The 17,710-nt window shown below is 37.7% G+C and overlaps 1 protein-coding gene across 7 annotated transcripts in view; it reads right to left on the bottom strand.

The window, feature by feature from the left end:
• Window positions 1-17,710, bottom strand: part of dgkg (diacylglycerol kinase, gamma) — a 147,895-nt gene that overhangs the window by 36,779 nt on the left and 93,406 nt on the right. For all 7 annotated transcript variants that reach the window (XM_073855121.1, XM_073855122.1, XM_073855120.1 and 4 more), the window contains one exon: window positions 3,175-3,239. In XM_073855121.1, the coding sequence (XP_073711222.1) occupies window positions 3,175-3,239 (65 nt within the window). The remainder of the gene's footprint in view (window positions 1-3,174; window positions 3,240-17,710) is intronic.

Below are 17,710 nucleotides of genomic sequence, written 5' to 3'. Positions count from 1 at the left end.
CAGTATCCATTCTTTAGACAACCCATTCTCTGTCACACCAGAATTATATGACCTACTTACTGCTGACTCTTTAAAAACACACCTGAGGGCATAGATTATGCAATAGACCAGAAGAACCTGTTTTGGGGATTATTTTTTATGGACAAACTCTTAGCATTATTATATTTATCACACCAGCAAGTGTGATATTGTACTGATTTGCAGCTGCTGGGTGTCACATGTCATTACAGGTGTGCTGTTATTCAGTACAACAGCATGCTTGAGTATGTGTAATATTGTTATTTTTATACAAAGATCTAAAAACGAGTTCATACGTAATAAGACACAAGCAGAAGAGATATTGTATTGAATTGTAGTCTTTTGCTCCACTAAAATGAATGGCATGACATTGTACATCTAAAATGCCTGGAGTCTTTAACAAAAAGGTCCTCTTTTAAAAAAAAGCTTTGCGGCCAAGGGCTACACAGGCTTTTTACAGCATTTCTCAATAGAGCCATCAAGCAAGGGGCAGTTCAACTGACTTGAAAGAGATCCACATCAAAGACAGTTGGGAACGGCTACTGTAAAGTGCACCAGGGGCTCAAAGTGACTCTTTCTTAAGAGAAAACATCATATCATAAAACATCGAAAATGCTGCTCTAGAGTCAGTTTTAAAAATGATATGCTTTTATTGCGGAACGGCTTATGCAGGCATATTCTAAACTACGAATGTCTAACAACAATGATGAGTTCACTGCTGCCCATCTCATGCTGACGCATCTACAGACACACCACCACGCAGATGCATCCTAATCCAATTTACCTGGCACATACTTCTCATTTTAAATAAATGAGTGAAAATAACAGAAGCATTTAAAAAAAATTGACTACCTTTCTTTTAACTCATTCCCCGCCATAGCCTGGTTAAAACCAGACCATTCTTAGTAGTAACCGAGTTATTGTCTGGCAAAGTTTCATATAGGCAAATCATTTCCAAAGGGCGTCACCAACGGACGTCTCTCAAATGCCTCTGTGTCCAATTGGATAGACCTAAAACCAATCACAGCGATGAAGGAGATGACGTATGCAGAGCTATATCAGACTTTTGCCGGATCCAGTCGGTAAAGGGGGTCGCACACCAGACATGCAGCTCAGCACCGCACCGCGTCGAGTCGTGCATATTAAATAGCTCCGGCTTAGTCAGATTGTGTCTACTTAAAATGCAAAATATACGTTAGCAGCTAATGAAAACGCTTCCCCGCCAATGACGAGATTTTCCGTCTTTCCGCAATACCGCTATTATCCACCAAGTGGCGCACTTCCGCAACTTTTTAAACCCGGAAGTATTGCCCTATGGCAAGCAGCTGCATGTCCGTGTCTGGTTTAAAGATCGCTCTGAATGGGATCTCTATGAAAAGTCCGTCACAAAAATGGAATTATCTCAGCTTTTTGCTCACAACATGGTGTTTTTGCAGAAACCTACCCATATTCAAAAGCTGATTACAAAAGAACTACTGAAGGTAGGAAGAAACGTATTTTTTGTTTGAAAGCTGAGGGTCTGTTCTTTCATTTGTTATATAGTATGTTTATATATTCAAAGAAGAACATTTTCTGGAATGTTTTCTCTTAATTGACAAGATAACTCGTCAATAGTGGGGAAAGAGTTAAGGATACATGACACATGGTCTGGCCACACCCACACGAAGCCAGACCTTTCCCTATCCAATCTTATCTTATTCAATCTTAAAATACCTGCGTACACATGAAAAAATACATGCCAGACCAGTATGTGGTTCTGTAATTCTACCACAGAGATGGAATAAAAACAGATAAGACGACTTGCAGCATGCGGATAAACCTTGTAATTGTCCATAATCATTTGTTGCTCACCGTAGTAGCAAAGGAGCAAAAGATGTTGCTTTCGTAAAGCTTATAGACTCACTACCTTCTGCAGCATGTACACACAGACATTTCGTCCACCATTGATGTTGTTGTTAAAGCAACACTAAACAGTTTTTTTTTACCATAAAATAACGTTTCCATGCTTTGCAGCCCTCAAAACCGCATTAAAGAAGTTTCCAACAGTCGTGTCGCGCGGTCCTGTAGTTCGAGTGAAAACTACAAAAACTTTCTTTACAGCAGACCTACAATCCAATCAGAGCCAGCTTTGCTGCAGTAGACTAAATTATATGACAGCGGTAATGGACAATTCCACTTCCAACATGTAGGGGGAGCAAAGAGCAAAAACTCTTTAGTGTTGCTTCAAATGACGTAGTGGTGTCTGACTAGGGTCAAGAAGTGGCCTGATGACATCTATGTCTCACAAAATATATGGATCTGCTGTACACACAAAACTGCAAGGCTTTCATCTTCAAATTTATTCAGTATGTGACCCAAGTAAAAAAAGCAAAATGCAGATACGGTACAAAATGTTTACACATACAGTTAACACGCCTCCGTGTGGATGCCGTAACATTGAATTAAAAAGCTGTATTCAAACCAACTGTACTCAAGCTATCATAGAAATGAAAACAGCCAGCAAGCCAACATTGTATGCCTGACATTGGCACAGGCGGCTTTAAGAGACGGATAAAATAGAATGGTGATTCATCAGGTTTTCCTTGACTGAATGGAAGACTATTTTTGAAGGCCATATGGTAGAAAGTACATTTGAAATGACATCAAATTGTGTTCATATTCGAACAAAGTTTGTTTAGACCGGAAGAGTCAGATATTTTAAGATTATGACATCATTTGACGTTTTATAGAGGAGACTTGCATCTTGCATGGCAGATCTGAGTACAAGGAAACTATTCGTGGAATTTCAGCTCTTTAAAAATGGTACTGGACTACACGGTGTGACTGGAAATATATCCAATTATAACATTCGTCATCATTTGATCACCTTATTTGCAACAGGTGATTACATCTATAACAAGCCTAATTTACAAAGAAATGAACCCTGAAAATAAATAGCAATGATTTAATTTAAATATTCATGATACTGGGAAATAAGCACTTGACATTTACTAACTAACTGCAGGTGGCTAGTGAATACAGCACAGGTTTTTCTGCTAAAACAACTGTTTAGTAATTTATTCTGTGCCATAAATTGTGTGTATGATAATGTTAAGTGATTTATTAACATGTCTGCTGACTTTCTCTCCATATATGTTCATTTACAAACACTCTTACCTGCTGTTAAACTTCTCAGGATGTTTCTCTCTCATCAAGTGAAAGCGATGCGCGATGGATGCGTCCTACAGAAAAAAGAAACACATTTTTACTATTTCATGTTATTAAACTTACAAAATGGTATTAAGTCTCTGCCCTATGCTGCTACAGTCTTGTTGCAGGGTAATCCTGATTCAAGTGCTCAGAGGTGAAAGTAACGTTAGCCTTGGGTTAAACCACACTGCCGTAAAGCTCTTCAAATATGACCTGGCCAATACTTCACAGCAAGTCCCGTAATGCTACTTAACATTAAGTAACTGCTTCTAGTTTCACCGTGACCCATTGAGAGGACGGGTTCATTTCGAATCAGTGCTAATTTTCTCTTGTGCAATAAAAATAGCCATCATAAAAAAAAGAGATGCTCAGGTATTAACAATTCAATGTTTTGACATCATTAGTTAGTAAATATGCAATAGGGAAAGGGGGTCTACAAAGGGAGGGACACCATCTCTATTTCCATGGCCTGAAGGGAAGATATAAGCGCAGACACAGTTCTGGAAATGGGGACACAGAACTGGAGTTCCTAAATGCAAAAATGCAGTGAAGCTGGATGAACAAATGATGAAATCAGCAGGAAAAAGTCTTTCCAGGAATAAGAGAGGAAGGAAAAATGAACAACCTTATTTAAGTGACAAAGCAGTGGCACAAAGTATACATAGCATACATTATCCGTGTGCATTTAATCAGACACATTATTCCAAAAGACTGGATTTCTGCTAAATTCAGAGTGTTTTATATATTCCTGGAAGCTGATACACACTCTAAGAAAGGATGTGTTAATTTTTAACACATTGTTTTGTGTTATCCTATTTAACACATAATGTGTTATTTTAACACATTATGGGGTCTATCATACACCCTGCGCAATACAGCGCAATGCGTGACGCAAGTGTCTTTCGTTAGTTTCAACCCGGCGCAATTATCATTTTCACGTTTAGTGCCACATTGTTGAAAAAGCAAATGCATTTGCGCCCAATTTTGCGACCATGGGCGTTCTGGTCTGAAAACGAGGTGTGTTCAGGCGCATTGCTATTTTGAGGCAACTAAAATAGACTACGCCATTGACCAACAAAAACCTGGTCTAATATCTAAAGACAGTGGCGCAATTTGTTTTTGGTTATTTAAAGAGCGTGTTAGTAATATGCTCCTATAAACGGGACGACAACGCGGGTTTGCTTATCACACACATGAATGCGCAGCAGCACAAAAAAGCTTTTAATTATGAAAGATTAAAGGATTGAATGTAAAAGATTATTATTGAGTCTCTTGGACATAAATGAGGACTAATTATGAGACGTTAGAAGACACAGAGAGCTGCTTAACCTGCAGCCTGGTAAGTAAATAAATGCTTTGCTTTAAACAAATGCATCTATATTTAAATGTTTTTAAATGCTACCTTACGGATTAATTGTATATGATGACTCTTCACCTATGGATATGGTGAGATGAGAAACATTTTTAAGTAATGTTTTGTAAAAATCCCATGGCGCTGTTCTAGTGCTGAAACGCTTCGGCTCTCCGCACGTTTGTAAATTATTTCTCTCTTCTTTGTATTTTTAGAGTACAAACCTTTTCTTGCATATTTGCAAATTATTTTATGAAATTACAATGATTATGTAAGATATCAATACATTGACAGCAATTAAAAGCCTGCCATTTGTACTTCTATGACTGAAAGAAAACATCTTTAAAAAGGTTTTAATCCAAAAAATTAAAATTTCAATAAAAATGAAAACAACAAATTTTTTAACATTATTTTTAAACTGGTGGTCTTCTTCCTCCACTTAGTTTTTCAGTTTACAAATTCCGCATTCTAAATAGGGATTAGACATAGCACCAGCGCAACTGGCTTTTATAGGGGATGAGAGCTGAGACTCTAATTGGTTTATTGCACGTTAAACACAACCATTACTCATTAGGAAGTTTGGTGCACAAACCATTTTTCCCGTCGTTAAATTAGCAAAAGTGGCATTGGACACGCCCATTTAGACCGTCCGCCGTGTGCTTTAGACAATATTAGATCGTTAAAATAGGGCCCTTAATGTGATAACAAGTGTTGTTTTAACACATTTGTTTTAAGAGTGTACTTTTGTCAGCTGAAAACTATGCTAAAGCGCCTTGTATACATTTTTTTTAGGAGAAATTTATCACACAATGCTTACCATCTGCATGAGTTGTACGCACAACAGTATAGTTCCTATATAATGAGATTAATTAACGCATTTAAAAATTAGTTACATATTGCATCAGCAAGACATTTATATATTATTTAGTACCTTATTAATGTTTTAAACATTAGGGTACATATTAACTGAATGAAACATGCCTTAAGTCGCATGGGTTACAAACCATATGCCAAGAAAATCAATATATCGACACATTTGAAAAGAGCAGAGGTAATGCATGATGCCATACATAATTGAAAGGATGGCAAACAATGCTTATAACACCACTGGACTCCCAATGGAGGAGAGGTGTTATGCTAGAGCAAGGGGAATATTTAGGAGGCAGGTGGCAAACCTGCTTGTACACACATCCAAATGTCTCTACTGTACATAGTTATGATGAATAAAATCAAAATATGGGTAAGCGTATACTACACAGAAGTATTAAAAACGGGAAAAAAAGAATTTGCTTACAGCAATCTGCGAAAAGGATTAAAAATGCTGTATTATGCAAGCCAGGCCAGTAGTTGGCGATGTCACATAATGGGTCTCATTCACGAATAATTGAGTAAGTTTTACGTATTTATACTCAGACTTGAACTTCTCATGAAAACTTTCAGCCTAATTCACAACACGTGCATAAGAATGAGTTTGTTCTTATACTTGTTCTTACATTAGTGAATTTGAAGTGTTTTACATGTGCACAAGGTTGCTAATTTGCATAAAACACGCCCAAACCAGCTCCATATAAGTGTTTTCCGCAGCGCAGGTCCACAGAAATTTTTAAAGCAGTTTGTCATAAAAGAAAAGAGCTCGAAAAGAAATCCATGATCATATTTTATTATTGGTAAAGTTCTGTTTTGCTTTACAATTTCTATTTGGGGGGTTTGGCTGTCGCTGGAGGAAGCCAGTTCTGTCCGCCGACCGGAGTAACATTAAAGAAGTATTATATGCGTTAAAAATATGACATTTAATTAATATGATAGAGACGCGCATCTGTATCTAAAATAAAACAGACAGGAGATCAAGAGATTGACGTCTGGACTTCTCATTACATTTGCATGACGTTTACATAAGGTTTTAAGCAGACACTTTTATATGGAAGGAAAGCGTGGAAACTTGTCATTACGTGCATATTCTTTATATGTGTAGAAAAATAAATAGGCTATAATAATGAAAGATAATGTATATAATAATAATACAGATCATGTATAATAATATATACTACAGAAAATATTATAATATAACATATAATCATGTAAATTTTTGCGTACAGTTAGAAGACATTTAGATACAAAACTTTTTGTTGAATCACAATTTGTTTGTGAAAACATCCGTACGCACATCTCACGCACAAATGTGTGCGTACGCATGCTTAGTGAATGAGACCCAATGTTTGAACACTGGGAAGGACCCTAGCTCACTTTACATTGGGACACAAATAAGCTCACTTCACTTATTTTACTGTGACGTGACTGCTTAAGCACGTTGTAATCATTTATAGCTGTTATTCATCAACAACCGGCAAAACCAACATCTCTCTGACTTTTTAAATACTTATTATAAAAACACTTTCATTATTCTCTTACATATCCGTGTATAAATATTACAGAAATATTACATTTAAATATTTAACAGATTGTGGTCCCTTCCTGACTAGCAATGTGTGTTTATATTAAAAGTAACACTAACGTTTGTCTTTTCAAAAGTTCTGTCATGTTTGTTGAGTTGGCTTTTGGTCGGAGAGCTTCAGATAAGGTCTTGTGATTTCCGGTAAGGGAACGTAGGGACCATGGATGCTCCCTAGGTTTTTACGGTGCATGGTGGGAATTTTTATGAAATGAATGACGTTCCATTGCACTAGAAGGATTTTGCGATTGAGATAGCCCTTAAAATGACAGACTCCCTTGATCAGTGGCTGACCGAGACGCAGCCTTTGTAGTTTGCATGGAGATGATAACAGTGTCGTTTTTAAATACTTGTCCTCTAAGCACGTTTTCAAACGACAAAACAAAAACTTTTCAGTTTTTAGTACAACGGCCTCTAAAATAATTCTTTATTTTACAGCTGCACTCTAAATTAAAGGGTTTTGTCTGTGTTTACAGTTCAATAAACAACTTTTAAACATCCACAAATCAGGTTCTTTGTAGTGGATAATTGTTTTAGACCATAAGAAGGTATGTTTTGCTTCTTTTAGGAACCTTTGACCGAAAAGGTTCTTTGGATATCCAAAAAGGTTCAGAACTCTTATTTGTAAGAGTGTGATACAAAAAGCTGTAAAAAGTAAACCATGAAAGTATAACTAGATTAATGTGTATGCTTCATTTAGCCCTGAGTTAAAGTTTTTTTGCCTTTGCATTTTGCCAGCCCATAGCAGATTGCACTGTCAGTAAAGCAGCCTTGATTAAAATCAAAGCAACAGTGTGACAACAGTAAAGCTAACTGATGAATCAGGTCTGCAGCCGCAACTGCTTATTTCTATATTTACGCACGCACAAGACAGAAGAGCTCAAAGACACCACATCCTTCACCAGGACCAGACCCCAATACATGCACGTAACACCTGTCTCAGAGTTTCTCTGTGTAATGCAGCGATAGGTGTCGGCATGCTGCAGTGCTCACCGTATCACGGGCTCAGACAGGGAGGAAGCGTGCGAGTGTGAGATTCTCAGGGTATGATAGCTGCTGGCACGTTGATGGAGCCGCGAGCGGACGATGCTCCGTTTGCACCTGTGTTGGCTTCCTGCCCGTGCTTGCAGGTGCCATAGCAGTCACATAGGAGAGGATATGGGATGTGTGTGTGTGTTCGGGGGGCATTTAGATTAGTGTACTTTTATGTATTTAGATGCATTTAAAGACACTTATACATCTAAAGCCCGGAGTATAGTCTGTTTTTTACGTACACGCACAGTCGAACATACAGCCTTGCAAAGTATAGTATCTTTGACTCGTACGTGTACGCAAATGTTTGATGCAACAAACATGCATCTTCTGGGCTACATACTAGATTCTTCGGTAGACGTGCAACCTACGAGTACAATGTGAGGTTTAAAAAATACAGATGTGCACATAGAGTATGCATGCACTCTTCTGATGATGCAAATTGCATCACACGCCCTGTACGTGGACCCTCACGTACGTGTAAAAAATAAACCATACTTCGGCCTTAACAGTGCTTTTGAGGTAGGCCTAAGTTAGTGCCAATGTTTGATTTTAATCATTGAATCAAATCTTTGACATGGCCTTACTCAGTCAATAATAAAAATATCAAGGTAACATTTTCACTTTTTTAGAGAAAAAAAGTAAATCACTAGACTACCTGTTTTTTTTTTTAGACTGGGTCACATATGTTGTCATCTGTGTGATTAAGGGACACCAAACTGGCAAAGGAGAGATGGCAGATTGGGAGTTAGTCACCCCAACCTTTTCTAAATAAGACAAGATCATACAAAGCACTAGTCCGTGACCACAAAAGTCTTTTAAATATGTGTAGGGACAACATCCAGATACAAGGATTTTATTGTGAATCATAAATACGGACAAGTGACATTTTTCTCTTTGGCTGGATATTTTTAGATCATGTGAAGGTCTTTGCAGGTGGTTCAAAAATTGCAATGTGTGAAATTGGAAAGAACAGGACACGCTGTACATCAATAAGACAACGTGAATGACGAGCAATGACGGCGGTAAATACCATGAGACAAAACAAGCACCATATGGAGCTAAAAAATAACACAACTATTCCAAGCCTCCTCAAAATACACTGCTTTTGTCCTTTTATGGTTGAGGCATTAATTCTGCTTTTTAAAATATGACAAATAACAAACAACCCACAAAGAACAAACAGACTCAAGATTTAACACTGAGATCTACATCAAAACATCACCATAACCTTCTGTTTAGTTTCTTAGCCTCCTATTTGTAATGCATACTATCAAACAGTTTAGCTAACCAGATACAAAAAATCCTCTCGGTCGTTATGTTATGATTAATCCCAGATCGGGAGAACAGGGAGAACATCATGTCCTTCACTAGACATATCCCCGTTTCTATGGCATGGCACTGTCCTTGGCATTATCTCTCCTTCGCTACCAGGCTAAAGGTTGTACATACTCTTAGCGGTCATTTACAGTTTAAGCTTCTTATTTGTTTTGGCAACTAATTTACACGTCAACAGCATTTTGGGGGCCTACGAATGCAAACTTTTAAAAGCTGGTGAAAGTTTTTGAACTGTCTGTGTAAACCACAAAAACTCAATTTGTTGAATCTGAGTGACATCATGCTCATGCATATTATACAATATGTCCAGACAATGTGTGACATCACCAACTACATTGCCAACAAACATTTTTAGTCGTTTTTGTAGATTTGTGCGAACAGGGTTTGTTATGACAACATTGTCATCATGTGAAAAATGCAAAGGAAAACTTTTTAGTACATTGTTGTCATATAAACGTACCCTACATACAGTATACATTAGGGATGCCACAATTCTCAATATAATATTGAACCATTCGGTTCGACCCCCACGGCCCAATACGTACATGTGAATTGCGGTTTTTCGGTTTATCCATCCAAATCTGTCATTTTTATATTTCCTGCACTTTCGTTAATGTGCGTGCCCACGTGATCTGCATGCTTAAACGCCACAGCGAGTTGATATCCAGTCACTGTGCGCTAGCTGTGTTAACTCTGCTTGAACTCTGCTTGCAATGCTGGTGTCAGATTTTATTCGCGCAGTCTGACAACAAAAACCAGCAGCACGACTGTCTTTTAAATCTAAGGTGTGGTTTAATTATTTGCACATGTAGATTACATACAACATCAATGTAAAGATGCAAATTCGCGTAATGCCACATTAGACAGATTGCGTCACAAAGCACGACTGAAGGCTAGTAGGGCTGTCCCAAAACTTTTTGAAAATGATGCTAAAATAAATCCCACCAGTAATCTTGATTGAGGAACGCATTTTTGGTTTCTACACAGACAGCATGATGTTGGACTTAACAGTAGTGCAGTAAGGTATAGCCTTCATTTACAATGTAAAGTTTAATTTACTAAGTACAGGTATATAAAATGGCCAATTTATGTAATGTAATGAATTCATATGTTCCCCAGTTTGAATAGGATATCATTTTTATATATCTTTATTTAATTATATCTTATATTATTGTATCAATACACTAGAAATGTGTAAGATGATTTTTACATGTACATAAAATAAAGAAAACTGCAATTAAAACCAGTATTTTTGCTTCTTAACATCTCATTGTTCTTGTTACCTAAGCATAGAATAATAAAAAAAACACTTTAATAGTCCAGGGCATCAGAACCGAAATGAAAACCGTGGTCAAGAACCGAAAATTGTATTGTTGCATCACTAGTATACATACATACACTTTCATGGCGCTTTTCCATTACATAGAACACCACGGTTTGGTTTAGGTCGGGCCAGCTTACTTTTGGGGGCTTTTCCACTAGGTGCAGTACGTAGTACCCAATACTTTTTTAGTACCATCCCGGTCGGGGTTCCAAGCGACACAAGCTGTAACCAAAACGTGACGCGGAAACACTGTAGATCACTGATCTGAGTCTGAGAGAATCGTCACTACTAGCGTCACCGCTATAATCTAAAAGATTAGCTTTACCTTCATGCTTCAGGCACAGTCGCGACGCACATGTTTGCATATAAGCTATCCTTACATGCAACTTAAATGAGGCTCAGTGGAGCGCATCGACTGACGCCACTGGTGTTTGTACAGAAAATGTTATGTGAGACAGAGGTGGTGATAAACGCGATGTGAACATCTATTTATGGTGGTCAATTTTAATTATGTGGCGGACTGAGAAATAAATAAATGTATGGGAATGTACTCACTTGATTTCACAACAGTAGACAGCGCAAATAACGACACGCCTATAATCCCTCCCACTCCGAAGTGTTACTAAACTCGATGGAAAAGCTAACCAAGCCAAAGTGAGGTGAGCAGACCCGACCTGAACCAAACCAAACCAAACCGTGTGGTACTAAGCGCCATTAGAGAAAAAGGTACAAACGTTGTCACTGGGATGGTACCTTTTAAGAAGGTCCTAATATGTACCATTTAGGTACAGACATGGAGATGCCTCCAGTATGTACCTCTAAGGTACTGATGTGTACCTTTTAGAAACAAAAGTCTATTTTTTGTACAACTTTTATACCTTCTGTAGCTTTCCTGTAGCTCAACTGGTAGTGCAAGGCTTTAAAGAAACCAAGGTCACAAGTTTGATTCTCAGGAAATGCATGTATTAATAAAATATGTATAGTTAAATGCCCTGCTTGGATTAAATCCATAAATGAAAATCTGTGGAATTCATTTGGTTCTCACAATTACCACAACACTATCCTTCTGAGAAACTGTCTATCAATGGGGTAAAGAGGTGACGAATATTAGGTGAGGTGATATTCAGGCCTCTGTAACTGTGTGCGTCCACGCAGGGTTATCGTAGCGTGCTACTAAGTCAGCGCCCATCTGTGCTCCTGTCAGCTCTGCTATGAGCAGGTGCACACGGGACTCAACGTGAGGCTCATTGTGCATTTGTGCGAAAGTCCACGCAAGTGTGCGAGTGAACCATGCGAATGCTGTATGTGTGTATCTATAAATGTAAATGGAGAGGTGTGTGCTGTTTTCCTTCTATCTTTAAGACCGGCCAGGTGTCACTCAGCACGGTCATTCATTATGGTGGTAACCTGGTCTGATTCTGGCAGCAAAACACTTCCTGTCACTGATACTTCCCCTGACCTTCAGTCTGTGCCAGGACTATAGCCCTCCAAACACACAAATACACACATGCATATGCACACACGCAGGCTGACAGCAACTAAAATAAACACTCTTATCACACAGATAGGGTTTAAAGATCGAATAAATGTCTTAAATGGAAGTTAGTTCCGTGACCCCTCAAACCACTTTGACCGTCGCACCCTTTCACAGCAAAAGCCCTTGTAATACTATCTCATCAGGCAAATATTCAATCTTTTAATAATACTAAAGGTGCACTCAATAATATTTTTTTATTTTTGTTGGCTAATATGAGATCTCAAAATGTTGTCCCCCTTTAGTTGACCTGCACCAACATGGAATGTAACCACGTATTTTTCATCCCATGTCTGTGTGCATCATTTTCAACATTTTATATTATTTATTTATTTAATGTAAAACTTTCACGTGAAAAAGAAATTACTGAGTGCACCTTTAATTATTATTGCGACATTTAGACTAAGCCAATACCAGCACTCATCTGAAATCAGTCCGAGGGCAGGACTGACTATGTCATTGGAGATGAAGGTGTGGCATGACACCACACCAATGAGAACATGATGGAAGCGGGGCAGTTCTCCAAGCATGTCTCTGGGGAGGGTGAGAGAATAAGCAGATAAGTTGTTGATGTCCAGAGAGGTGGTTAGGTTTCAGCTGCCATGCCTGGGGGAGATGCTAGTGCTGGAGATAAACATGACGAGGTGTCTTTAATGACTGCTGACGAGGTGTACTTGCTGTCTTCAATTCCCACTGAGAGATTCTTTCCAGGGTGAACACACGATCGCAATGTTAAGTCAGCACTATGTCTCAGAAATCAAATTCTCATCGGTGCCAAGCAAAGCAACACATCAGTTGGTCTGGTTTGGGGTGAAGGATGCAAGGATTCCTCTATCCTACTTGAAGAAATAGTAGCAATGCCATTCATCTCAAAGGCAGTGGCTTGGCCAAAGCATGCAGCTCTGGAAGTTCATGAAGAAACTTATTTCCAATTAATGAAATATTGTTTGAAAAAAATATTTTGTCAAAATACATGGCTAATTTAAAGTGCTTTTTAGGATCTAGATGCATGGTGCAGTTGTTGGATCTAATGGCCCATATAACTAGACAAACTTTGCTCATTTTCCAGCTCCCCTAGAGTTAAACATTTGATTTTTACAATTTTGGAATTTATTCAGCTGATCTCTGGGCCTGGTGGTACCACTTTTAGCATAATCCATTGAATCTGATTAGACCATTAGCATCATGCTGAAAAATAACCAAAGAGTTTCTATATTTGACAACTTAATGATATTACGCAGCACCTGAAAATGGTCCCTTGCTATTGAAAGTAACCAAGGGGACTATTTTCGGGCAGTGTGTGCCTCCTGCAGCCATGTTACAGCAGCAAAGTCCTTGATTATTACGCCAGAATAGAAGAATATAACCCTAGCCATATCTGCCTAGAAAATCACAACTTTTAATTTTCCGTCAGTCTTAGTACACGATGTAACTACAGAAGAGTCAAGTTTTAAATAGGAAAAAAATCGAAACTTATTAAAAATGGTGAATCGTTATTTTTTAGCATGATGCTAATGGTCTAATATTCAGATTCAATGGATTATGCTAAGCTATGCTAAAAGTGGTAACGCCAGACCCGGAGATCAGCTGAATGGATTCCAAAATGGAGCTGGAAAATGAGCATATTTTCTAAAAAAGAGGAGTGTCCTTTTAACATTTGGGCCATGTTCGATATCAGAACTTGATTGATCAACAAACGGCACCATTGCATCCAGCATCTGCTAAACAACTGGTGCTCATGCAGGCTACACAGGTCATGCCCTCTGTGACGTCCCACTATCTAATAAATGGGAAAACAGAAACAAAATGGATGGATATGCTTGAACTGACAGTTTGAATGTCTTTATTCAGCATTTACTATGATTAAATCTCACCAATGCACTAGGGATTTCTTCTCTTTCCACAAATTTGTAATTAGTTTATCTAAACAAAAAATGAGCTTTGCTACTGTCACAAATGATGAATAAATAACCCTGGTGCTGATGATGATACTGTCCTGGAAAGCACAAACACCATGGTAACCTTAATGGATAGTGGCTGGAAAATGTTAAAGGCTGAAACAGCATTACTAATGATTACATCAGCGCATGAGTCACTAGCACTGCTTTACTCAGGTGTTATTGGCTCCCAATGCAGAGCCATCTGTCCTGTCCTCCTGGACTCCCAGCACCCTGTTTCTCCGCTCCAGCATCACAGCACGCCATCGTGGTTTTAGACACCGAGCAAGGACACTGATAGCCTCCTACAAAACTTCCTGTATCCACCAAACTGAAATCTAATGCAACTATCCAAATAGAAATGAGTTAGCATGGCACTGTCATGCTGCATCTACACTTACTTTACTAATGCATTTGGCAGATGCTTTTATCCAAAGCAGCTTACAGCACATTCAACATAAGCATTATATCAATAAGTCTTTCTAGGGAATCAAACCTAAAACCTTGACATTGCAATTGTCATGCTTTACTAGCTACCGACACACCATTAGATCCAGCTAAGCAACAGAAGCACTAATAATCCTGTAATTAGGTTTTGAATGCCGATTAGATCATTATTAGATTTATTTAATAACAGACGAGCACACAGGCTCTTCATCATGGAGAAAATACATGGTGATGAGTGATGAATTTAAAAACACCACTTAGACATAATTTTTTATCACAGGGGGACTAATTTTTAAGGCGAAATGAAATTGAAATGAAAAACTTTTTTTGGGAATATTATGGTATTCTTTTTAAAAATTACTTATCTGCTAGCTTTATTAGTATTTTTTTAAATTCATTTTTTCTCATAATCTTTAATCAAAAACTAAATGATCTCTCCTTACTTTCGGTCATATGGTATGGTAGGTGGGCAGGGTCAAGGAAAAGATCGCAGAGACCCAACTTCAAACCATCCAATCAATTCTCAATAGGACAAATTCAAGTCCCACCCTACCTTTTTTATTTCAGAAGCTGTTTCACTCGGAAATACGTCACCACAACATTTCATGGCGACTTTAAAATTTTTGCACCAAAAAAAAAAATGCTCATGGCCAATCATTGATCAATTAAACTATTATACATTCAGATTCTTTTGTGCCTTTTTTAGATAAATGTAAAATTCCCAGGTTGTACATGATAGTGAAGAAACTTGGATAAAAAAGTGAAATTTGAGTTTATGCCTTTAAACCCATGGCACTCCTTTAATACTGTAAATTGTCAATTTCAGGTCAATTAAAATATTATACATTCATAAACGGATGTTTTTGTTTCTTTGGAGAAATGTACATTTTCCATGTTGTAGGCCTACATATCATAAGAATAAAGTTACTTGGATAAGCAAGTAAAATTTAAGTTGGTGTCCTGAACCACATTGGCATTCATTTGATGACCATAAATAATCTATTTTAAATGTTATACATTTTTGGAGAAATGTAAATTGTCCAGGTTGTATACAGCGCAAGGCAACTCAATAGACATCATTGCAGTTTCTCAATATTTCTTTCTCTGTGTAAGAATGTACTTTTAAGATTATTTTAGGCGAGAATATGTGTGTACAATCTTCAAATCTGCGGCCGATTTGTAAAGATAGCAGCTATTTAAATCTTTGATTAGATGGTATCGGAATTTTGAGTTTCAGGCAGGACCAGCGGGTGTCAGTGCTCATCAGCCGCATCTCGGCCACTCCCAACCACCCCCTCATCCCACTGGTGTGTTGTTACTGTGCCTGATGTGGAGGCTTAATCACCTCAGGTTGGAGCTGGTTTCAAAAAGGACTAATTCTTGGACTAATTTGGAGAAATAAGGTTTGTATCAATGTTTTTATCTAGAATATATTGGTGTACACACACAAACATATGCACTTGTAGGACCTCAAGTTCTCAACGGGTCGGGTCGGCCTGGTAAACCCGACGGGACCTGCGGGTTCGGGTCAAAAATATAAGCGAATGAGTCGGGTCGGACTTAATCTTTTCCGCTCAGTAAAAAAAATTTCAGTGAAATAATTATGCATTATTAACTGTAATTACTATAGAAAGTATGTAACATGTGTAACAAAAACATTGTTAAAAAATTAAGTGTTAAACCCCCAAACTCCATGCCATTGGGTCAAAGCTGATACTTTGGGCTGGTCGGCAGATTTTAAAATGAAGTTATAAACGGTCGATTTAATCTTGAATATATACAAATATTGTTTTCTTTACACACTTCTACCTATGAATAAAAAGCCTAAGGAGTCTTTTGTTTACAAAAAATTTTTTTGACGTCTTGTGAGAAGAAACACCAGTGCCAAGCTATGCAACGACCCACATGGCTCAGTCAGTCCACATCACAAGACACGTTCACAGTATTGGCCATTGTCCATTCACAGTCAGCACTCAAGACTCTTAAACCACCAAACAGTGTCATCTTCAGACAGGCCAACACAGTGCTTTTTGTAATTTTGTTTACTTTTGAACGAAACTTTGTTATTTAGAGAATACTATTTAATTAAAATGTTACAAAGAATAAATGTAACACTTTAAGGGGTTGTTTCCCAGACAGTGATTGGCTTGAGCCAGGACTAGGCTTTAGTTTAATTAGGAAATGTAACTAGTTTTAACAAACACGCCTTAAAACATTATTGTGTGCATTTTGAAGCAAAACAATGTGCACTGATGTGTTTTAAGATATGTCAGTGCAAGTTGTTTTCAGTTTGGACAGCTCTTACATTTATTTTAGTCTAGGACTAGTCTAATAGACTATATACATATACATTTAAGTAAAATTTTTCCGTATAATGCTAAAGATCATTGTACAAATAGTCAGAAATGTTTTAAAGCAACATTAAAGAGTTTTTGCTCTTTGCTCCCCCTACAGGTTAGAAGCGTAATTGTTCATTACCACTGTCGTAAATACTGCAGCATAGCTGGCTCTGATTGGATTGTAGGTCTGCCGTAAAGCAAGTTTTTGTAGTTTTCACTCGAACTACAGGACTGCGACCTGACGGTTGGAAACTTCTTTAGTGCGGTTTTGGCTGATAAGAGGGCTGCAAAGCAAATGTGAAAGTGCCGTTCACCCTGAAACGAACTTTTTTGGAAACGTTATTTTAAGGTAAAAAAAACTCTTTGGTGTTGCTTTAATCTTTAACTTATATATTTATAGATATGCGACTCTGGACCACAAAACCATTCACAAAGGTCAATTTCTTTTTAAACTTAATTTTTTACCTAATCTGGAAACTGAATAAATAAATAGACTGGAATCTGACAATGCAAAAAAAATTGAGAAAACCACCCTTTAAAGTTGTCCAAATGAAGTCTTTAGCAACACATATTACTAATGATAAATACATGTTTATATATTGACAGTAGAAAATGTACAAAATATCTTAATAGAAAAAGATATTTACTTAAAATCCTTAAGATTATCAATGAAAACATAACTACAGTTACTATAACAAACTATAATTTTGACCTTTAGTGTTGCTACAAATACCCGTGCGACTTATGACTTG

The sequence above is a fragment of the Misgurnus anguillicaudatus genome, chromosome 17, assembly GCF_027580225.2.
Source record: "Misgurnus anguillicaudatus chromosome 17, ASM2758022v2, whole genome shotgun sequence".
NCBI lineage: Eukaryota > Metazoa > Chordata > Actinopteri > Cypriniformes > Cobitidae > Misgurnus > Misgurnus anguillicaudatus.
Note: the sequence above shows the minus strand (reverse complement) of the source record. Positions and strands in the feature narration are given on the sequence as shown.